Source organism: Musca domestica, unplaced genomic scaffold (genome assembly GCF_030504385.1).
Source record: "Musca domestica strain aabys unplaced genomic scaffold, Musca_domestica.polishedcontigs.V.1.1 34, whole genome shotgun sequence".
Lineage (NCBI taxonomy): Eukaryota > Metazoa > Arthropoda > Insecta > Diptera > Muscidae > Musca > Musca domestica.
The window spans coordinates 1,009,329-1,034,577 of record NW_026712313.1 but is presented as its reverse complement, the minus strand read 5'-3'; the positions used below and the strand labels follow the sequence as shown (position 1 = coordinate 1,034,577).

Below are 25,249 nucleotides of genomic sequence, written 5' to 3'. Positions count from 1 at the left end.
AAATAACAAAAAAATGTATTTTTTATTTTTATTTTTAAATTTTTGTTATATATGTTTGTATATATTTTTTGTTATTTTTTTTATTTTCTTAAATTTATTTTTGATTAAATGTTTGTCTTTAGTTTTGATGTTGCTTCTTCTTGTACAATGAGAGAAAAGCCGAAAAAACACTTAAACGTGTATTTTTTTTTATTTTTAACTAAAAATATTTTTTAAGCTTTAATAATTATTTTTTTTTAAATTAGTTTTTAACGAAATATGCTTTATTAATTTATATTTTTTATTTAAGAGAACTTTGAATATCAGTCAATTCGAAAATTATTTTTTATTAATAATTTATTAAAGACAACCAAAAGCGTGTTTTAATTCCTAAATGTTTTTAATATATTCAACTTATTGTGTACATCTTAAAAAATTATATAACTATTGAGCTAAAAAAAAATAAAAACATATTTTCTATTCAGATCATACTTTGTTTTAGATATTATTTTTTATTAAAAAATTTAAAATTATTATAATAAGAAAATTTATAAAAATGATTTATTCATTTATTTATTTTTCATATTTTTATTTTATTTTTCAAAATTTATTTATTTTTATTAAAAAAAAAAAACAACATTTATTGATTATGCTTGTATTGGTCCTTTGGAATGTTTACAAAATATGTAGGTATACTATTTGTTATATATATTTATTTTTAGTGTATATTACTGTTTTTATTTATTTATTACTAATGTTAACGACAAGAAAAAGCTGTGTGTTTGTTGTACTTGTATAAATATAGTTTTACACATATTCTTAACAACTAGTTCTATTTAGATCTATATTTAATATAAATTGAGCTAAAAATATTGAAAAACGTTTTTTTTTTATTTAAGCGCTTTTACCTGTTTTTTTTTTTTTGTGTAAAATTTGGAATATTGTATGAATATCTTGAATGTACTATTTTTGTTTTTTATGAAAAAAAAAATAAATCCTCCAAACCTCACGCAGGATAAAAATTTTGAATTTTTGTCGACAAATTTTTAAAAATGTGAAATAGTTTTTACGAAATATAAACGGCTAAAAAAGAAGAATTACCTTTCGTCATGGAAGTTATAGCTTCAAAACCTATAGAAACTCTAACAGTTCTCAAAATGTTCATGATATAGATAGGCATCTTCTCGTTCCGAACTCAAAATAAAAAGATTACAATTCCAATCAGATGAAAAATAGGACCTATAAAATACTATTAGCAGTATGTAATAATTCAAAAACCTTAGGCCAGGCATGTATTCAACCTATAGAAATACCGAAATTGTAAAGTACCTACAAGTGCCCGCTATTTCGTCAGGGAAAGATACGTCTTAAAATGTTTAGTACTCAAAATGCACAAATTGTTCAGTTTTTTTAATCAAAACTTCATATATCGTACTAAATTTCAGACCTTCAAGGTTTTATATATTATTCAAGATTTTTCTTTTACGAAAAAAATAAAAGGGAAAATATTAAACTTTTACAGCAAAAAGTATTCCAACTTTTCATTTTGATATTTACCGAGGGGGATATGAGTAAAAACATTACCCAATGGACCCATATCCAGCTTTTCTGTCTAAAATTATTTCAACGTTCCCATATTTCAATCTCAGATATTAACAGACACCTTAATATGAAATCTCGGGATTGCAGCTGCATCCCTTCAGCCAATACCAAATTTAGTACCATTTAGTACTTTTCGTACGAATATATGACGCATTGCCAAGCCACCGCCAAATCTCAAACACAGATACCATCTGTAATCTAAATATGAAATTTCAAAATTTTATCTCTATCCTTTCACCCAATACCAAATATAGTACTATTTAGTACTTTTTGTACAACTTTCCGAAACCACCCCCATATGTCAAGGCTACACATGAACAGCAACTCTTTACCAAATTTCATTTTTCAAACACTATATCTTAACCTAACACCAATTTGTAGCAAATGTAGACCTATTTAGTACTTTTTCGTGCACTTGTAGCACACATTTCAAAAAATCACCTCTGTATTACAAACCTACCGCCAACAAAGATCCCATAATACAAAATTTCGAAATTCCAGCTTCATATGTTCACCCTATACTAAAATTTTCCAAATTCAGTACCATGTAGCACAGTTCGCACACTTGGTACACATTTCCAAAACCAATTTCAAATATCAAACTTTCTTTCCAACACTGATTGTCATACTAAATTTTCAAGTTTCTAGTTGTATCCGTTCACATAATACCAAATGATACCTCTTTAGAAGTTTAGTACCATTTTAAAACTTTTCCTTAACCTTAAAGTTCGTATTTTTTAAAACTATTTGGTAGAACTATCCTGCAACCTTTCAGTGTTCCTTATTTAAAATTTCAGATATTTTTCCGTTTTTCCAATATAATTTTTAGCAAATTTTAGACAACACAACAAGACTGATCCCCGTGCCAAATTTCAATATTGTAGCTTTAGACGTTTCGTCTGGAAATCGTTTCTCTTTCCGTCAGTTATTTCATTACTCTTTTATATATCCTAAAGTCAAGTTCAGTTCTTTCGGTTCGAAATTTGGTTGAAATTTTTAAAATACCGAAAATTATTTAATACCTTTATATGTGGGCCTTTACCTAAACCTGACGCGATGAAACCCGTACATTATAACCCAATGTTTTCGCCAAAAATATCAGAACTGGACATAAAATAATTTGTCAATCTATATCGATTTCAAGAGACTGTGGGATGAATTGTTAGTCCCAGTTTGTCTAGAAAACATTACTGCCAAAGAAATCTCCAAAATTATCGTCCAAGAAATAAATTACCAAGGATGGAGAGAAGTGGAACTAAAATTCAACAGTGTTCCTACGGGCAATTGGTTTGTTATCGCCACAGAGCAAACAAAAATAAACTGTTTGGCGTAGCAATTTCTGAAACTCATATACAGAATTCGGATTTTACCAATTTAACAAATCCCATTTATTTTTTTCTTTTAATTGAGAAGATCAAAATGTTTTCTCGGAAGTCGGTTCATTTATGAGTGGTTGGACATGTGGCATACCACTTACCTATCTTCCTGTGCTATTTTTAGGTCAAATTCCAATTTTATTCAACCATTTTTCGTTTTCCAGTCTATATATATTTTTCTGAACCATTCTTCACACATAAATGAAGGGTATATCACGTCTATTTTTTTATAGATCAGTCTTAGCCTCAAAGTTATAATTGCGACACCATCAATAGTTCTCTCTCACTCACTCACTCACTCACTCACTCACTCGTATTTATAATTATTGTCCACTTTGTTGTTTACAAACAGTGCTCCTTTGTATATGTGTGTATGCACATTGACGAATGGACGGAGTTGTATTTCATTGGAATATTATGAAATTCCTTGGGTTAAGATTCTCGAAAAAACCATGTATAGATTAGAAGCTATAAATACGAGTGAGTAGGATTCCGGCCAGTCACTGTGTTTTGAATATCGAACGATCGGAAACGTCGGTTAGGAAAGACTTGTAAAATGGAAGAAGATTCTCAAAACATTCATGCATAGATTAGGAGCTATAAATGCGAGTGAGAAACAGGCCGGCCAGCCAGTCAGCTGAGTTTTGAATTGCAACTTGTAAACGTCAAGTGGTAAACACTTGTAATTGTCTATGCAGTTCCAGGTCTGCCCCATATATCAGTAACTCCCTATATTCGGTATTTTGACGATTTTAGGCACAATATTCGCCGAAATTGAAATTTGAATTTTTTTGAAATTTCGTATTTGAAGTTCCTAATAGTTCCTACAGCCTGTGACAGAAAATTGTCTATGCAGGTCTAGGTCTTGGTATAGCCGCCATATAACGGTACCTCGCAATATTTGGTATTTTGATAATTTTAAGGACATTATACTCCGGAGCTATTTCAAATTTCGTATTTAGGATTTGTCTATGCCAGAAAATTGTCTATGGTCTTCGTATAGGCCCCATATATCAGTACCTCCTTATATTCGGTATTTTGACAATTTTAGGCGCAATATTCACCGAAATTGTTTGAAATTTCGTATTTGAAGTTCTAGGTACTACAGCCTGTGACGGTACCTCTCTACATACCGTATTTTGATGCTTAAAGCTGCATTATTCACCGGATGTTTTCAATTTTCGTATTTGAATATTGTAATGGCTTAATGGACAAAAGTTGCATATGCAGGTCCGGGTCTTCGTATAGACCAAAATATATTCGGTTTTTTTAAGATTTTAACAGAATTTTTAACGAGTATTATTTTTTTGAAAATTTCCAAATTCATTCAAATGGTGGGGTATTCAATGTAAGGTTATATTCGGTATTTTTTAAGATTTAAACAGAATTTGTAACGGATTTTTTTGAAAATTTCCAAATTCATTTAAATTCTGAAGGGTATTCAAAGCTCGGTCCGGTCGAACTTACTGCGTTTCTATTTCTTTTTCGCTACTAGTGTCCAACACTTAACTCGATAAAAGTACGGTTTGGAGCATTCAAGATTGTTAGTGATATTCGAATTCTAAATATTCTTTGTATATTTGTGTTAATATTCGATTTGTCTTTATTTGAAATTTGGACCTTCATCATCTCTATTTTTTTTATACCCTCCACCTTGGAAAGGAGGGTATATTAACTTTGTCATTCCGTTTGTAACATCCTTGAATATTCGTCTTAGACCCCATAAAGTATATATATTCATAATCAGCATAAAATTCTAAGTCGATTTAACGATGTCCGTCTGTCTGTCCGTCTGTCTGTCTGTCCGTCTGTCTGTCTGTTGAAATCACGATACAGCCCACATTATTTGACGTAGAGCTCCAAAATTTAGCAGAGCTATTTGCATTGTGTCTAGGATGGTTGGTATTGAAAATGAGATATATCGGTCCACGTTCTGGTATAGTCCCCATATAACGGTACCTCCCGATATTCGGTATTTTGATGATTTATGCCACGTTTTTTCACGGATTTGTCTTAAAATTGGTATTTGTAGGTCATAGCAGGTCCCTGAGCGTGTGGCAAAACATTGCATGTATGGGTCCAAAATTTGGTATAGCCCCCATATAACGGTACCTCCAGATATTCAGTAATTTGATGATTTTTGCAACATTTTTTCACGGATTTGTCTGAAAATCGGAATTTGTTGGTCATAATGGGTTCCAGCTCCGGTGGCGAAACATTGCATGTATGGGTACATGATTTGGTATAGCCCTTATATAACGGTACCTCCCGATATTCGGTATTTTGATGGTTTTTGCCACATTTTTTCACTGATTTGCCTAAAAATTGGTATTTGTGGGTCATAATGGGTCCTAGTTCGTGTGGCGAAACATTGTAATTATAGGTCCACGTTTTGGTATAGCCCCCATATAACGGGACCTCCCGATATTCGGTAATTTGATGATTTTTGCCACATTTTTTTCACGGATTTGTCTGAAATTTGGTATTTGTTGGTCATAATTGGTTCCAGCTTCGGTGGCGAAACATTGCATGCATGGGTCCATTATTTGATATAGCCCCCATATAAAGGTACCTCCCGATATTCGGTATTTTGATGGTTTTTGCCACATCTTTTCACTGATTTGTCTAAAAATTGGTATTTGTGGGCCATAATGGGTCCTAGTTCGTGTGGCGAAACATTGTAATTATAGGCCCACGTTTTGGTGTAGCCCCCATATTACGGTACCTCCCCATAATCGGCATTTTAATGGTTTTTGCCACATTTCTTCTAATGTTTATTTTACCCTAAGGTGGAGGGTATTAAAAGTTTGGCCCGGCCGAACTTAATGTTTTTTTACTTGTTTTTGAGTTATATATTTAAGTTATGATTATCCAAAATTTAATATTTTTATTCAAGGTCGGATTTGGTCTACAAAAAACATTGATATTACTTATGCTTATGACAAAATTTCGAAATTTTCTTATATATATATAAAAAAACGAAAAAACATATTTGTGTGTATATTTTTTAATGCACTTTGGGTGTTTGGTATTTATTATTATTTTCTTTTTTTTCACTACAATTACTTACACAATAATAAATAATATTTAGACTATTAAAAATATGTTGCTGTTGAGATTTTCTTTCTGTGTTTCTGTTTTTTTATTATTACAAAAAAATAGATATATAAATTTATTTATTTTTTTCGCTTAAATTTACATTTTCAACCGTGTGTACAAATACATATTAAAATTTAAAACAAAAGAAAATAATTAATAACTATGACTAAGAACAACATTGAATAATTAATAAAATCTAGAGAAATGGATTTTGAAATATACAAAAAAAAAAAACACATGTGCTAAAATTATTTGTTATTGTTTTCTTACTTATTGTACATTATTAATAATAAAAATCATGTCTAGTAAAAAACTAATGACCAAATAGCCGGGCTAGCAGAGAGAGAGAGAGAGAGAGAGGAAAGAAAGAAGAATACGAGGTGAAAGTTTAGGAGGTGGTGGTGGCGTTAGAGGGTGAAAGGGTTTGCAAAACAAATTACCACCTATTAACTGTGAGTAAATCTCGTGTCTCGTGTTCAGAAACCATTTAAAAAAATAACAACATTTCTTCCGTTTTTTTTGCATTTAAAACTACTATTTCAATAACAACAACAACAAAAATAGTAACTACATTTACATATGATTTACTAGACATCAAAAAAAGAGGGAAACACTACAACAAAATGTGAACAAAAAAAAAAAAAAAACAATTTAACATCAAATGTCATGTTTTACAAAATGTAATTAATATTAAATGCCAACAACAACGCCAGTTGCAAAAACATGCCACCATTGCCCATGAAATTTGTTTTATTGTCATATCTCCTCTCAGAGGCTGTGATATTTAAATTTTTATTCGAAAAATTATAATTAAATGCGGAATTTAAAAAAAAATTAAAGAAAAATATGACCCCAGGAAAGGTCATTTCCAATAAAAGGGAAAACACATTTTCCAGGAATTAGGACTGAGATTTTTATAAATAGAAAAAAAAAAAAAAACCTCTAAGGGACTACAGATCTATATTGAAACAAGTTAAAAAGTATCTGTCAGTTTTGCCGACAGATGTATACCCTCAGCCAATGTTCGATTTTTTAAAAATATTTTTACTTCTGTTATGCTTATTCAAATGTTTAACCCCTAATTCAGTTGGTTCCGAAGGAATTGGCCATTTCGTATCGGACCTAAATAAATATGATATAAATCGTGCTAGGTTTGGACTGTGTTGTGCTAATGGAAATTTTCGGATGTACCAAGTCTTGAATAGAATCGGATGTCAATTTCGCTTTTTATGAGCTTCATGGATATTCAAAATTTTGAGCCATTGTGGGGGAGGTACCAGAAGGAGTGGACCGATATACCCCATTTTCACAACGGAACTTTTGTTAGTGGAAATAATGGGATGTGTGAAATATAAAGAGAACCTAATGCTTATTTCGGATTCTATCAACGTTTGGGTTATTCAAAACTACCTCCACCTTTGTGGTGGAGGTAGCAGGAGGAATGGTCCGTTCTGCACCCTTTTTAACAGATCCTGTGTTGATAGAAACTTCTAATTGGAATCCGATGTTAATTTCGCGTTTTATGAGCTCAATGGATACTCAAAATTTAGGGGGAGGTACCAGAAGGAGTGGACCGATATATTCCATCTTAACACCAGATCTTGGGGTTATATAAATATTGATATGTGTGAAATTTGAAGACAATCGGACTCTTACATAACGTTTTATAAGAGTTGTAATTATTCAAAATTTTGACCCTTTGTGGGGGAGGTACTATATGAAGTGGATCGATATTGCCCATCTCCAAACTCGATCTATGTTTGGCAAAAATATTACGATGTACCAAGTTTGGATCAAATCGGATACTACCTTCGAGAGTTATTGTGCGCACCAGACAGCCGACCGACAGACGGACGGACGGATCGCTAGATCGACTCCAAATGTTCTAAAACGGATTTGGTCCAAAGAGACCTAAGGCCTAAAACCGTCATTTCGACTATGCACGTTTTGACCGTATCAAATGAGACATACCCTCTCTTACCATATGGCTGATCGCCGGCGACAGAAGATTTTTTTTATTAAAAAAATCCAACCCAGGAGTTGTTTCTTTTTAAAAATCCGTCCTTAGCGCTTTACAAAAAAAAATTGTCAATGAGGGCCAAAAAAAATCCTCATTCGCTGAGGGCCAATTTTTTCTATAAAAAAATCCTCGTTCGCTAAGTATAATTTTTTTTGTAGAAAAGAAAAATCCTCTTTCGCTAAGGACCAATTTTTCTCTAAATCCTCATTCGCTGGAAACAAAAACCTTAGCTATGCGTCCCGTTTTTCTTCTATTCAAACAATTAGTTCTTTCGTCTGAGCTGGAGATTATTTTTCCAAAGAAAAACATCAATTCGCAAGTTACATCGGTTAGACTGCATTCCTTAGGGGGTCTCACAGGGTTCGATATACATTAAGAGGATGCTTTTGAAGGTTCATAGGCAGACGAAGGGCTGAGAATCTTGTTTTCATTTTCTGTTATGAACATTATAGCCTGTTTGCGTTAGCTGTACTATTTTATTAGGTTAGTTCTCATTGTATGATATATTCACAGAGAAGATTTTCTATGTTTTGTGAGACGAAGTCCTGACAAATCTATTACTGTCAAAGACACGTGACAGGTCGTTTTCCACGCTTAAGTGACCAACTTCAAATAATGATATAATAGTAGCATTAGGGTGTTTGCACGGTTGTATATGCCTTATGATCCAGTTTTGGCGAAGAGAACATTTGCTCGTTGATCGTGAGAGCAAACGTTCAACTTTAAAGTCGGCGTCAATGGCCGCATTAGGGGTCTTCTCACGAATTAATATATTTTCCAAATACGGCAATGACTTAGGGATTTATAAGGAGATACCAAACTTTAGGGATGTTCTCACTGATCGATATATTTTAAGAGAATGAATTTGGGATTCTTTGGAGATTATGTCTCAGAGATTTTGTTAAGATGTAAGAGAAGTTTCAAATTTTGATAAAAATACATTTTCTCAATTTACGTATTTAGGGTTTTCGGAAATGAGGCCTCAAATGGTATCTCAGCAGATTGTATACTAAGAAATTTACTAATTCTATACTGGAAGGAATTACTTCAGTCTTTCCAAACCGACGTTTTCCTTAAGCTCTGATGTATTCTGTAGAAAAAATTGTGAGGAAGTTTCCTGACCACCAGACCTTATGACGATCTCTCCTCCGTCATTTTCAACGACGGCATCTGTGGAAGTAATGGGACTTTCTACGTCTTTGGATGCGTCAGCTGGGTTTGCTCCCATGGGGGTATTCTCACTGTTTAAAAAATTTTTCAGATAAAGATTTTGGAGCTTCGTTGGGAGATAAAGCCAAGACTGTTTTCCCGCAAGTTCCAGTTGCTGCATTTGTTGTACATTTATCATATTTGGTTTCATTAGCTGTGATACAAATATTGTTTTGAAAATTCCATCTCAATCAGATAATAAATGCGACCTGAATTTTGTTCACAACAATGCATGGACAGACGGACGGACGAGGGAACGGACGGGAAGACGGACGCATAAATCGACTTTGAAAGTGATCACACAGGGTATTCTCAGTACTGGATATACCGTCAGATAGAATTTTTGAAGATTCCTTGGGGGATAAAACCAATGGCGATTTCTTCATCATTTTCTGTTGTCTTTTCAAAACGACTTTTTTCTTAAGCCTTGATATATTCTGTAGAAAGAATTGCCTCAATCGCCCAGAGTCAAATTTTTAAATAGGAAACATTCCTTTGTGGCTGAGCAAAGATTTTTGTAATAGTTAGGAAAATTATTCAAAGACCAATTTTTAAACAAAAGAAAAAAATTTCTAGTTCCAGTGGCAAAATAAATCTAAAAGATTCGAGACCTAAAATACTGCCATTTAACAACAAAAGGGAGAATTTTTATTGACAGAGGAATTCCGGCCGTAAGACATCGGAAAGAAACTACATGGCCAATAATTTAACATTTCTAAAATCTGCCTACGACCTATATTTATTCAGTAGCCTAGTCTTTTTGTACTTCTTCAGCACGCGATTGGCATGATAATATCGCGAGAGTTTCTTTTGAGCATATTTCTCGTGGAGATATTTGAAAAATTCCTCCTGCAGAAATTTATTCAGGTTATCAGGTACGATTTCTTCATGATGTATGGTCGATAGATCGGACATGCTATCACTCGACTGATCCTCGTAGTCGGTGATGAAGGGTATGTATTCACGATGTGGCGGTCGTGGGGAGAAACATTTGGGTGGCGGCTGTGGTGGTTGGAATTCTACATCCGTATCACAATCACTTAAAATTATAACCTCACTTTCGGAATCGGAACTAATAATATGGATTTCAGAGCCTTCATTATCCCGATTGACAATGCCAATCAATTGGAGGGTATTAAATCTTTCTGTGGGCAAGATGATTTCTTGATTTTCATCGGAATTGGCTGGTGTGGCATTATTTTCGCTAACTTGGTTGGTGGTGGGGTTGTTGTTGTTGTTACTGTTGTCACTTATATCACACTGTAAGACATAGACATCATTATCACTGCTATTTAGGATTTCATGTAAATTTATCAAAAGCAAATCTTGATTGGGCGCCACTGCAGTTGTGGTGTTGGTGGTGGTATTGTTGTTGTGGGTTATTGATGCCTTATCACTTTCATTATCCTCAGGATCGGAAAGCAAAACCCCAGCTTGGCGATACATTTCCGCCAGGGCCTCTTCCACACTTAGCTCACGCTCCACAAGCAAATTTTGTGGAGTGGCATTACTACTTTCCAAGCCCATGGTTTGCATTTCCGTGGCAACTACTACTTCTAAATCCTCATCATTAGCATTAGCATTACTTTGTACAATGGTAAGATTTTTTATATTCAAGGAACTATTTAAGGCAGCCCTACAAAGGTCACTTAACTTTGGTATTACACATAGATTAGTTGAGCTAATATTTTCCTTACATTCTAGACCGGAGGCATTCTTCTGGGGGGTGTCATCATCGCTTGCATTTTCGTTTTCCTCATTGGCTGGTTCTTCGTCACTTTCTAACATCTTTTTGATATGTTCAATATCATTTGTTGATATGCTAACATTCGTTAAGCTTACCCGTTGAGGTTCAGTCTCGTTGTTTCCTTGCCGGTCCACTAGGTCGAGATCAACTTCCGTTTTGCTCTCGTCTCGTTCTTGAGCTAAACATTGTTGGGAAAGTTCTTTTTCCAAGGCCTCGAGCTCATCGATTTCGGATGATTTGCTTGGGGATTTGTTGACAGCTAAATGGCTTATGGCATATTGGAAGCCATCATTGGCTGCAGAATCTTCATTGAGATTTTCAACTTCACGACGCAGCAGCTCTTCCTCGTGGGGATCTTCGAATCCATTAAAATCGGAGCCATCATCAAAACTTGTTTGAAATTTGCAAGACAAGAAGTCATCATCGGTTGTGGCAATTTCATTAGGGGTATTTACATTGCACGATATATCTGCAGAGGGAGTTTTGGGTCGTTCATTGGGTGATGAGATCCTGGCGATTTCATTGTCACCATCAGCTGCTATGTCAGCTGAAATGTTGGAATGTTCAAGGGATATTTCGGCGGCTGGGCTTCTTTCATTAGGGGTATTCTCACGACCTGATATATCTTGATTGGGAACAAGGTCAATCCCATCGTGGCTGTTGGCATCGCCAAAAATGCTGGAACACTTAATGCCATGAGTTTCAACAGCCGGGCTACTTTCATTTGCAGGATTCACACTATTTGATACATCATAAGGTTCATCCGCTGGGCAAGTAGCACTAGGGGTGTTCACATTATTCGATATGTGTTTATACAGCGATTTTGGAGCTTCGCTCTGTGAGGAAGTTTCCTGACTACCAGACCTTATGGCGATCTCTCCTCCGTCTATTTCAACGACGGCATCTGTGGAACTAATGGGACCTTCTGCGTCTTTGGATGCATCAGCTGGGTTTGCTCCAATAGGGGTATTCACACTGCTTGATAAATCGTCATATAAAGATTTTCGAGGCTCTTTGGGAGATGAAGTACGACGGTGATGCGAAGTTAAGACAGTCTCTCCATAACTTTCAGTTGCTGCTTTTGTTGTACTGTTGAAACATTTATCATTGTTGGATTCATCAGCTGTGATACTTTCATTAGGGGTATTCTCACTGCTTGATATATCTTCAGATAAGGTTCTTGAGGTTTCCTTGGGAGATAAAACCATGGCGATTTCTTCATCATTTTCTGTTGTCTCATCTGGGGAATTGCTGGAAATCTCTGCATCAGTGTAAGCTCCAGCTGGGCTACTGTCGTTAGGGGTGTTCACACTCTTTGAAATGTCTGCAGACAGTGTTTTGGCGGATTCTATGGGAGATGAATCCCGTTTTCTGATACTATGGTATTTGGTTGCAACATCTTGCCTTGGGTTGTCGATCTCCGGCCTTTTAATTTCTTCAGACCTTGGTGGCGGCAAGGGAATATCATCCAAATCAATTTCAAATTGATCGGCAGTAAGTGGGACTTCTTTGGGCAAATCGACGCTTTCTGCGAACTTCTCTGATTCCAAGCTCTTGCTTTGATCTGCTGAAATGCCTACTAAAATTTTCTTCTTCTCCGAAATTTCTTGGGATTCAATGACCTCACTTTGATTTACAGAAGAGTTCAGCGATTCAGTGACCTCCAAAGCTATTGCAACTTTTTCCTGGGACTCCAGAATGAAATCTTGGTCCTCACTTGACTCGTCTGTGGTGGATTGGGATAAGTTAGCTTTGCTACTCTTCTTTCTACTCGAGGATCGCTTAGATTCATTATTGCATTTCGAAATATTAGTTCGTTTATTTCTTAAGGCACGATATTTTCCTTTGGTATTCCAGAAGTTCATTTCAGGACTTGTCTCACGACTGCGCAGTGGCAAGGGTGATTTTTTAAGGATTGTCTCGGTGACATTTGGGCTGGATTTAGCAATGTTCTCTTCAATTTTGCTCTCTTCAGTTTCTGGCAGATGATCGGAAACTGAGACAGTATTGGGAACTTCAAGATCTGTAGACGAAATGACCTCCCTTTCGTCGTGTAGGGACTTTTGTGGATCTTCAACACCATGTGTTATATTCGAGATTTCTTTGAGACTCATTGGATCCTTATCTGCTGCTTTCTCCTTGGGTGGAGACAGTTGTGGATCTTCAAGGCCACCAGTAACTTTTGCGATTGCCTTGGGACTCACTGTTTCCTCCAACTCGGTCAAATTGTCTTTGTTGGTGAAAAACTCTTCCGACGTTATATGTCCTTCAACAGACTCTGAGATTTCCTGATTGATATTAACTTCTGAGTCGCTGGGTTCTTCAGCCAGCTCGGAAACTTCGGTTTCTCTTGGTTCCTCAGCAATTATTATTTCTTTCTGAACCTCTGAATCCTTTGGTCTTTCCGAAGACTGTGGGAATTCTTCAAAAGTACTATCTTCTGTTTGGATTGCTTCTGCAAGTTTCTCTGTCAACTCAGCATTGCTTTCCACTTCTTTCTCCGTTGCCTCGTTAGGAATCTTTGGGAGTTCAGGTTGGACTTTAAGTTCTGACTCCGTTGTTTCTTCAATAAACTCTGACGATCCCGCACTGGAAGCGACAACCTCGTCTGGCTGTTTTTCTGTCTGTATTTCTTCTGAATCCTCTTGAATTTGACTCGGAGAATAAATTTCTTCTGTTGTTTTTGGAGAGTCACCCGTAGAACCTTCTTCTTGAGTTGGAAGATTATCCTTCCCAAACTTATCCTTTGTTTCTTGCTGACGGGTTTCCTGCGATAATGATTCTTTCGTGAGAAGAACTTCTTTCGACTCCTGAGACGAATTACTTTCGATGTCCAAGGATTTCCCTTCATCGCAATTGGCAGAAGTTGAGGAAATGAAAACGTCATTACAATTCTCAACAAAATCTATGGCTGTGCAAGGAGAGTCATTAATAGCTCTCTCTTGGGATTCATACTTTGTGAAACTTGCTGCTGGAATTTGGGAAGCCGCTGTTTCCATAACTTCAATTTTAGTAGTCGAAGTAGAGTCATCTAAGAAGGCTGACTGAGAAAGGCTTGCATCTTGGATTGAGAATACCTCTTTCTGGGAATCTTGAGGTTCAAATTCATCATTGTTTGGAGAGTCCTCTTTTGAATTTGATACTGTGCACGTGTCAAACTGAATATCTAATACAATTTTGGGATCGTCGGAACTTTCAACAATGCCACTGATTTCAGTTTCGACTTCTGGATCAAGGTTCAGTGAATTTGTTTCCGTATTCACGACTTCCCCAGGCTCCGCGGTTGATTTATCGGTATCAACTTCTCCATCAAAATCCACTGAATATATTGGCTTCTCTATATTCTCGTTTTCGAGCGGCTCCTGCAGGGACTTCAAGGCATCAATTTCAGGAGAAATTTGCTCCGATTTCGTTTGTGGTTCCACTGCGATATCCTGTAACATTTCTTGTTTGAGATCAGCACTGAGATTTTCTTGCCCCAATATTTCCTCGGCCGTGCTTTCAATAATGGAATTAGTCCTTTCCTTTTCGAGTAGGGTTACAGATTGAGGTGTGGAAGGATTAGAACATGTCGGAACGTTTTCTCTTTCATCCGGAACTGAGAGATCGTCATCAACATTATTACTTATTTTTCTGTGGCTAATTTCAGCATCCACATCCACCGAGGTCGAGGAAGATTTTGAAAACTCTGATACAACTTCATCAGCTTGAGTTGAGAATTTTGGACCATTTATCCCAATTTTGGCGACACTAACACAATCTTCTTCCTGAGAGCTTTCGCAACATTTCGGCAAGTCAAGAGCATCACTCTTGGGTTCAATATTCAATTTGTCTGGGGCATCTTCTTCGGTCTTTCCCTTGGGTGACAACGTGCTCTCCGAATCAGAAGATGAATCTGAAGATTGAGACGAACTGTCGCTTTCATGATCCAGGACAGTATTCTCTTCAAGCACTCTTTTCGGAGACGAAGCATCGCTTGACGATGAATCGGAAGAACTTTGAGATGAAGTGTCACTTTCATTGTCTGAGATTTTGCTTCCTTCTAGCCTTGGTGAGGAAATGTCATCCGAATTGGGTATTAAGTTCGAATATGAATCCAATTTTTCATTGTCGTGATCTGAGACAGTATCATCTTCGACATTGCTTTCCCTTTTTGGGGTTACTGGGGAAACTGCATCTGTTTCTCTATTTTCTAATAGTCCCTGGAAACTCTGTCTATCCAAATCATTACCGGTCGGATCAACTCTCTTATGTAGATCCATGGTTTCCAGTTCATCGTCAGAGCGACTTGCGTCCGATGACTCGGAAGAAGTCGTTGAATCATCGCTTAGATCTGCTTGACTTTGCGGTACTGGAGTGGGGCTCCGGATGGCTTTCAGAGATTTTTGTTGTTCTTCCCTTATTTCTAGATCTGGGATGAGATTCTCAGTTCCCTCCGGAACTTTGTCATTGGTCTTAATCGAATCCATTGGTTGTGAAATCGACGATATTTCGTTGATGGGGTCCATTGACTCTGAAGATGTCGTTGAATCATTGCTAAGTTCGACGTGTCTCTCCAATTCTGAAGTGGGACTAGCGAGACTCTCTGGAGTTTTTTGTTGTTCCTGTGCCATTTCCAGTTCCGGAAGGGGACTCCTAATCCTTTCCGATGTTTCCTGTGGTTCTTTACCGATCTCAATACAATTTTCGGGTTGTTGAATCGATGATAATTTGTTGATGGAGTCCATTGACTCCGAAGATGTCGTTAAATCATTGCTAAGTTCGACATGCCTCTCCATTTCTGAAGTGGGACTATCGATTCTCTCTGGAGTTTTTTGTTGGTCCTCTGTCGTTTTCAGTTCCAGAATGGGACTCCAAATTCTTTCTGATGTCTCCTGTTGTTCTCTATCGATCGCGACACAATTCTCCAACTGTGGAATCGATGGTAGTTGGTTGATGGATTCTGGCGACTCAGAAGATGCCATTGAATCCATGCTAAGATCAACATGGCTTTCCATTTCTGAAGTGGGATTTCTGATGCTCTCAGGAGTTTGTTGTTGTTCCTCTATCGCTTCCATTTCTGAAGTGGGACTGGCGATACTCTTTGGAGTTTTTTGTTGTTCCTCTGTCACTTCCAGTTCCGTAGTGGGACTTGCAATTCTCTCTGATGTCTTTTGTTGTTCTCTGTCGATCTCGACACAATTCTCTGACTGTGGAATCGATGGTAGTTGGTTGATGGAATCTGTCGACTCAGAAGATGTCGATGAATCATTGCTGAGATCAACATGGTTTTCTATTTCTGGAGTGGGACTTCTGATAGTTCCAGGAGTTTGTTGTTGTTCCTCTCTCGGTTCCAGTTCCGGAATGGGGCTTTCAATTCTCTCCGGCGTATTTTTTTGTATCTCATTGGTCTCAAGAGAATTCTTTGGATGTTTGTCGCATGAAGCCGTAAAGTCTTCATTTTGAAATTCTGAAGTCTTGTTCGAGGTTGGCTTTAGAGCTTCGCCAAAAAGGAAATTCTCTCTTATTTGGTCGGTTATGGTTGATATTTCGCTTTGATCACGATTTCCCGTGGAAGTTTCTTCTTGGCACTCATGCGCGAACACCGAAGTTTTCTTTGTGTCGGGCTCTAAGATTTCCCCCAGAAGACTATATTCTCTTGATTTTTCCGCTAATGTTGAGCCTTTCTCACAATTTTGATTTCCTGTGGAACATTTAACTTCCTGGACGTTTGGTCTAATGTCTTTGGAAAACAGATCCCCCAGATCTGCTATAACTGAACCCTTCAACACAGAACTGTCAGCAGTAGGTGAATGTGCGGCATCTTCCAAGTTGGAATGAACGAGGCTAACTTCGGAACCAGATTTTGAGCAGGGTTCCATGATATGTGCCAAGGTTTTATCTGAGCTTTGTAGTTCCAAATTATGGTGCTCCAAAGGATTTAATGGGATACTTATCTTGGAGATAGACCCTAAGTTCTCACAAGAAGTTGGAGTTTGAGATTCATTGTCATTTCCTGTTTGAAGATCCATTTCGGCACCTTGAGTCTTCTGATTTTCTTTGGCGTCGATTGATCCGGGAATCGTTTCTTTCAGACTGTCACAATTCTCAACTTCTTTTAGCAGTAGGCCCAAGGAGATTTTAAGCGATTCATCCAAAGCTTCTACTGGAATTTCTGGCGTCTTGGCCACCAAATTAAATTGGGATTCATCTTCATTACCAAACAGAGGTTCATTGGCGTCATCGACGCTGGATGGCCGTGATTCGTTATCTGACAAATCTCTCAATTTAACGGGAGTAATTGGTTTGGAAATCACATCGTCTTCGGATTCTAAATCTTCGTCGGATGTACTGTCGGCGGTTATGTCCACAATGTTTTCGGAATTTACTACTTCAGATGCGGTACGGGAGAACTTATCTCTGGATCCCTGATTGTTTCGAACATTTAGATCTTCTTCGCCGTCTGACTCTTCTGAAGATGATGAGTCTTCTGAAAGTTCTATGATCTCTTGCTTCTCTGGATTGCAGGAACTATCAGCGCTTTCAGGGTTATCCATTGAAGAGCTGTTTGTTGTTGAGACAGGAACAAGGGAACTTTGAGGTGTTTGATCCTGATTTTTGGTGATTGATCCATCGACTGTGATATCTAAAGGTAGGATGGATAGATCCGGATGTTTGGCGATTGTTTCATCGATAAAGACACCTTCATTTTGAAATTGTTGAACTTGATTTTCGGTTGCAGATTCATCGCATGGGATATCCAACGGTACAACAGATGGATCGGAATTTTTGGTGAGAGGATCATCAAAGTTAAGACCAGCTTGGCTCTTACTCCCGCTTGGGGACAATACAGCAGAATTTTCATCATTACCTTGAGGGCTCCCTAGATAACTTTCGTTAACACTTATTACAACCGGAGATTTGCAAGCAGCGTCCCGCTTTTCTTCAATGTTGTTGAGCGTAGAAGCAGGTTCGATGATCTGCTCTCGACTCTGGGGTTTAATATTTTCCAAACCGCTTTCTTCGGAACTCACATGAGCCTGAAAATCCAATGGCTCTTTCGATTCCCTGGCATTATAATTGGGACTATGATGGCAGTCTTCCACAGGGGTTTGTAGGGGAGATAGTTGCCTTGATAGATCCAAAGGTGCCTCCTCATTCTCCACCAAATTATCCTCACATTTAGCATGGACGAGATCTGTTTCAGGAACCAACGACGTGGCTAGTACCGATGATCTGGACAATTGATCCTCATCCTCATTGCTGCGCATTTGCAGCTCCCTTTCCTCACTTGCTCGGGAACTTCTGGCGGGCGTTGGGCTCTTTGGTGTAGCTAGTGTACTAGAAATGAATTTGTCTTGAGGTATTTCTGGATTTTCCAACTTTGGACTTGAAGCCACCACTTCTCGAACATCAGATTCTTCGCTAAATTTCGAATCTTCATTGAGATCGGCCGGTGTTGGATTAAATTCTTTTAGCATTCCTTTGGTTTTATATATATCGCCTGTTTCCGTTTTCATCTTTTGCGTTTCATGGATTTTGGAAAGTTTCTCGCATTTTTCCACAACCTTGCGTAGAGTCTTCAGTGTCTCATTCTCGGGCTCAGCATCCGTATCCGAATCGCTGGCACTTGAGCTATGACTTTCATCTCTTTCCTCATCGGAATTTTCCGAACTGGAAGAGGATGAATTACTTGTGTCTGATTCCGAATCACTTGACTCTTCCGAATCGGATTTGTTGGGCGAAACTTTGGATACGGTAAAAGTTTTGTTGATGTACGAACTTGCCGATTCCTTGGGTTCGCTCCCCTCTGGATTGGCGGTGACATGTTTGCGTATAACCGTGGTGGTCTGTGCCTTTATCCTTAGAATTATGGGAGGATTTTTTGCGGACTTTTCTTTGACTTTTTGGGATTTTTCGTCGGATGATGTTTGGGGTTTAGGAGAGTTGGAGTTCTCCTCACTTTGTTGGGATTTACCTTTGGCTTTTCGTATGACTGTGGTCTGCAAGGCTTGTGGACTTGCTGCATCTAAATCTGGACGATCGTAGCACTTTTTCTTTACCTCAAAATCGTGATCGGAGGGCTTTGTTTCAATTTTCCTTATCACACTGGTTGCCCGGGGTGAATCAATGGGTTTGGGTGAGGGTTGGTCTGGTTCTTCTCGGGGTTCAGAGTTGGCCGGCTGAACCATAAGTTGTGCGGGTGATTCCTCTTTATTTGGGTAGCTGTTCACAATTTTTATGACGGGATTCCTTTGTTCCGGAAACATATCTTTGGGAGCGGGATGTTCACTTGCAGAATTGATGGGAATTAGGTCTTCCTGTTGTGGGATTTCCCTGGTTATTTCATTTGTGAGGGTGGGCTTATCTTCCTCCGAATTTGGTATCTTTGGTTGAGCGGAGATGGAATCAATTGCTTGAAAACTAGGATTGAATGTTTCCACATCCGGCTTTGTGGATTGGATTACGTTGGAACAACTTTCCGTTAAAGTCACGGTGGTGAGATCTGCTTTACGTATTACTCCTCCCGTTGAGGAACTCAGATTCTCCCGAAAATCCTTCTGGGCCAGTTCCTGTTCCAAAATTTGTGCGGCCAGTTGTTCTTCGGCGATCATGGTTTCCTCTTCCGGCTTCGTTACATCACTAACTTCTCCGGGAAGTTCTGGTATCAATACCACCTTGCCCTCGGACAAATCTTCCACTTCCTTGGCCACAATAATCTCTTCGGTACTTGCCAAATTTTTAATTTCCTCATCGGATAATTTTACAACATCCGTTTGAAAATTATTTACATCCCCGATGGCAGCTGCAGCGGCAGCATCCACCTCCTGGGATTCCATGAGGCTACGTATAACCTCACAAGTTTCACAGCTGGGATCAGGGCAAATATGTTTCTCTTCCGAGGCCGTGCAATCCTCTTCCATCTCTTCTTCTTCCATTTCCATGGTGCTGATCACAAAACGTTCCCGAAAATCTTCGGAGTTGATAACTCCCAATACCAAAGTTTTCAGAGGGAGAGGTCTAAGCTCTTCATCCCCCGCCTCCGGACTTGCTTGCATGGAATAGTTTTTAATGGATTGCCTCTTGATCAGCGGCAAATGTTTTTCCTTTAAATCGGCCATATAATCCCTTACCATCTGGCAACGATGCTGCGGATAACGGCGTATATTTTGCATGGCTTTGTAGTAGAATGATGAGGGTTTCCTCCTACGCTTGGGCGCCATTTTATTCGAGGCATTACTCGAGGTTCTGTTGCGTGATTTTTTTGTGTAGACCTGGGGAAAATTTGATTCTTTCGGTGAGTTCGGAGCTTCATTGCGGGATTTTTTATTATCCTGCATGGCCAGATCTTCCGTGGGTTTCTTGGAATTCTCATCGCGCATTTTCCGTTTACGTTTATAGAACTTCGAAAAGTCTTGGACTTTTTGTTCAATATCTTTGTCGGCTTTGCTGAGATTTTCACAGCTGGTGGAGATTTTATTGATAAAGGTCTCGTATTCCTTTTCGAATAGTGAGGATTCATTGGAATGGCGACTGCAGCCACTGTCATAACCTTCGGCATCGTTGGATACGGAGGTGGCAGATGGACGTGTTGCTGATGACGCCGGAGGGACGTTGTTTGTTTTGGCATTTTCCAAATTTAAATCCTCAAATGTTAGTTGGGGATTTTCCTCGGGCGGAGTTATGTCGCTTTTGGGGGTTTCCCCAGGCACAACCACGTTGTTGTGTTGGCTGGGTTTCACAATTACCGAATCCTCACCAGTTTTGCGCTGCAATTGCTGCAGCTGATCCAGTTCCTTTTCCACATCAAAATTATCCAAACTCAATGCGGTGGGGTTGGCGCTTTCGTTGGGTGCCACTTGAGCCCCTGTTGCTGTGGTTAAATTATTTAAAGTGGATTTTTCCATATCACTGACGTTGGGCGCCACTTGAACATCGGCTATTGGTCCAAAAGTATTTACATTTGAGGACTTTTCTATGTCCACAATAATATCTGGCAAGTTGGCATATTGCTGGGCATACATATCCTCGGGTAATGTGCTGACGGAGGACTGGGGAACCTCCGCTGCCTTAAGGGGTTTCTCCTGAAGCAAGTTGGTCGTGTCGTCATGAGAGCTCTCAACATTGACATTTTGCAACATCTCATTGATCACCCCGGATCCTTGTTGTTGATCAAAGGCCATAAGTTCTTCATTACCCGTCGCATAATCATCCTCATCATCATTCCAATTGGCAATGAAGTCACGTAGGCTTAAATTTTTGGTAGAATCATCTGAGGCTGGTTTGGATTGATTATCGGCGGCAGCCTCATGGCCATATGCCGCCGTCGAATCATATTCATTAAAGCTAGTTGTTGTTTCGGAGCTGTTCAACAGCAAATCTCCCGTTGAATGGTGATGACTGGCTCCGCCATAGTTTGGATGAGCATTTTCTCTGTGTCCCGTTTGCTCTGGGCGATAATAATCACCTGGAGGCGTTTGCGTCACGGGTTTTCGATAATCCAATAAGGCACGTTTGGCCGTTGACACGGCATAATTTGTGGCTGCCATTTCGGCGGCCGCTCCTCCAAGACCCATGGCGGCCGAGTTGGAGTTGGAGATTGGTTCATGCAGGTAACTATCGTAGGAGGTGGTGAGATCATTCGTATAGCCTGAGCCATGGGGATCATGAGCAATTAACGGAACCGCCGGTTGTTGTCCATGAGCTGGATGGTGGGGCTGGGGGTTGCTGGTGTAGAGTTGTTGATTTCCCGGCACCGGGGGCACCGCAGCACCATATTGATAGCCCGTCGGATGCCGATGGTGACTTAGGTGTGTATGAGTCGACGGATTGGCAGTTGCGGCATCGTAGTGATGTGTACCCAGATAGAGATCATTTGGAGTTTTCAGTTTATTAACACTTAAGGGAGGATAGTCTAAACCACTTGCCGGATATTTGGAGGCAGGCTGATTCATGTGCGACTGCTGGTTGGGATAGGCAGCTGTTAGTTGAGATAAATTCCCCATTGGTTGGCCATGGGTTATCCTTCCTGTGGGTGGTGGTGGTGGTACTGCCGCCGTCGGAGGATAGTAACAGTTTTGTGTTTGATAAGGCGGCTGGGGACAACAGGGTTGCCGTGCCGCTGCGGCAGGATTTGTGCTGTAGTAGGGATTCACACTGCCATGCATGCCGGCATGAGGAACATGAGAATGGGGTGGTGGTGGCCCAGCGGCAGTTGGGTTATGGCCACCTCCGGGCCACAAATGGTGATGATGTCTCGTTGCCGGCGAACTGACATAGGCATTTTGTTGATAGGGCGGAGGTGGAGCGGCAGCGGGATATTTGTCATATTTCATGGCATATTTATCGGCTGTCATATAGTAGGGATCCCTGTGGCTGGTGTTGGCCGGCGCCAAATAACTGGCATGTGTGGGTGCCACAGTGGCTGTGGGCAAGTGGCCAGCCGCCGTGGGTGGAGGTGCCGTTCCACCTGCCACTGCTGCGGTTGTCCGGCTATTTCCTCCCGCCGCATAATCCATACCCCAGTGCCATGTTGACGAATTGAGCGTAGGAGCCGTGGCACTGGACTTTCGATAAACCGCATCCAGAGATGAGGATTCGTAGCCTAAAGCCGTTGGATATGCCGTTGAGGGATAAATATACCCTGCATTGGGCGCCAGCATAGAAGATGCACCATGTTGAGCCATTGAACCGCCATAAAAACTATTCGCATTGTGGTACAGAGATTTAGCCGGCGTGGAACCATAACTCCCCGTCTCCTTTAGTTGAGATTTTGCTGCGGCATAGTACTTCTGTTGCTGATGATAGGCGGCGGCCGAGGCATTGGGAAAATTGCCAAACTGATCATGATGATAGTCTAGAGGCATTTTGTGCTTTTGCAACTCGGCATAATAGGAGCTGGCACTGGCCGTTTGGGCCTGGGCCAAGGGTTGGGCATAGAAGGGTGTGGCTGCCGCCTGGGGTTTAGTTGTGGCCACCGAGGAGGTGGGATTGCCAGATGATGAGGATGAGGACGACATTGAACCCAGTAGTGATGTAGATGAACGAGATTTTGATGCGGACAAATTGTTGGAGCCAGAGGAGGTCGAGGCATTGGAGGCAGCTGAGGCGGATGTAGATCCAAATGGTTGACTGTGTTTGTTGGCTGTCGTGTCATTTTGATAACTTCCCAAATGACCCGATGAGGATCGCTGACGTTCATAGGGAATGGCTGTGGGACCTACCGACTTATAACTATGACCCATAGACTGTTGATAAGGTGTGAGGCTATTCGATTGCAAGGTGGGATCAAAGTTACCCGAACTACTAGTACTACTGGCGCCCAAACCATAAGCCGTTGCTGCAGTTCCTGGGTGGATCTGTTGCTGCTGCGTCAGCAGAGAGCTGTCCTGTTGATATTGCTGATTATAGTCATAGACCGTCGGATAGGAGTAGGACTGGGATCTTTGGGAATGTTGTAATTGTGGCTGCAGCTGATGTTGTTGCAATGACTGGTGTTGCTGGTGGTTTGAAAAATTCGTTTGGGAATGTTGTGGCACTGCTGGCTGGCCCAGATGCTGAGAGGCGGAATTTAACTGATATTGTGGTTGTTGTTGTTGCTGGTGTTGAGCGGAATAATTTTGCGTGTTGTTCGCCTGATGGTTTATAGCTTCACTGTAAAACGGCGTTACTGTGGCCACCGTAGCAACGGGTATTATGGGTTCCGCAATGGCGACCGGTGTTGTCGGAGTGCCGTGACTTTCATAACTGTTGGTCGGTGTGGCCGATGTGCTGCCATAACCACTGCTGTTGCTGCTTGTGCTGCTGTTACTGCTACCGCCACCGGCAATGTTACCGCCACTCCCCGCACTGCCATGACCAATAATTAGGCTACCACTACTGCTGTTGCTGCTGCTACTGCTACTATTGCTTGCCGAGCTAATGATATTGCTGTGTACTAAACTACTGTGATGATGGTGGTGATGGTCATGGTGGCCGCCCACACCCGCACCTACGTTGCCGTGGCTCTGATTGCCATGGATGATAACATTTGCGGATGGCGATGATGACGCTGGCACTGGCGATGATGTCGTTTGGTTGGCGGCTGCAACAATTGATGATACTGCTGCTACCGCACCACCAGCTGTATCCATTATTTGTTTCACGGAATCTGCTCCAGATTTGTTTTGATTGTTGCTGCTGTTGCTGTTGTTGTTGTTCTCCTATTTTTTAAGGCCATACATTTGGGTGGTGTTCAATTTTCTGATCTGAAATCAAAGATAAGGGAGGGAAATTAAAAAAATTAGAAATATTTGGAAATCATGCGTTGTAAATTAACTAGAAATTGGGATTCAAAATAAAATAAGATCGAAATATTTTTCAAATTGCTATTTTTGAAGGCAATTTTTTTTAAATTTCATGGATAATTAGAATTTATAAAAATCAGTAAAAAAAATATTCTAAATTGATTTTTAAAATATTTGTTTTTCAATAAAAATTTGCCAATTTTAGTGTCATATCAAAAAATCGCTTACAAAGTCCAAACACGGACAAATAATACCCAGATTTATAAGTAGGGCGTTTATTGAGTTGGAATGCTTCTACGCCTAGCAGGAGGTAACTTTAATCATCAAAAACCTATTTCTATGGAAATTAATGAGTGATACACATTTGAAGAACACTAACCATTTGATTGGAAATTATGACTAAAATGATCAAAATATCGAAAACCAGGAGGTACCGGTGCCCAGTGTTAGTGCCGAAAGTAGGACCAATATTGTCCGTTTTAACACCAACAATAGGTGCATTGCCAAAACAATATAGATGTCGGAGCTTATTAGAGCGACAGTATTTATACCCTCCACCATAGTATGGAGGGTATATTAAGTTTGTCATTCCGTTTGTAACACCTCGAAATATACATTTTAGACCCCACAAAGTATATATTCTCGATCAGCATAAAATTCAATGTCGATTTAGCGATGTCCGTCCGCTGCCCGCCTGTGGAAAAACTCTAACTTCGGAACGAATTGAAGTAGATTGATAAAATTTTACTCAAATGTATATTATGTCATCAGGACTTTTGGTATTGAGAATTTACCATGTAGGTCCACGTTTTGGTATAGCCTCATACAACGGTACCTCCCGATATTCGGTATTTTGATAATTTTAGTGACATTATTCATCAGAATTGTTTCAATTTTGGAATTTGAAGTTCGTAATAGATACTGCAGCCTAAAACAAAAAAAAAAATTGTCT

At 39.4% G+C, this 25,249-nt stretch overlaps 1 protein-coding gene across 1 annotated transcript in view; it reads right to left on the bottom strand.

The window, feature by feature from the left end:
- Positions 1–585: 585 nt before the first annotated feature.
- Positions 586–25,249, bottom strand: part of LOC101889377 (titin) — a 113,527-nt gene continuing 88,863 nt past the window's right edge. Inside the window, exon 3 of the mRNA XM_059125652.1 lies at positions 586–24,258. Within this exon, the coding sequence (XP_058981635.1) occupies positions 10,012–24,144 (14,133 nt within the window). The 5' untranslated portion in view covers positions 24,145–24,258 and the 3' untranslated portion in view covers positions 586–10,011. The remainder of the gene's footprint in view (positions 24,259–25,249) is intronic.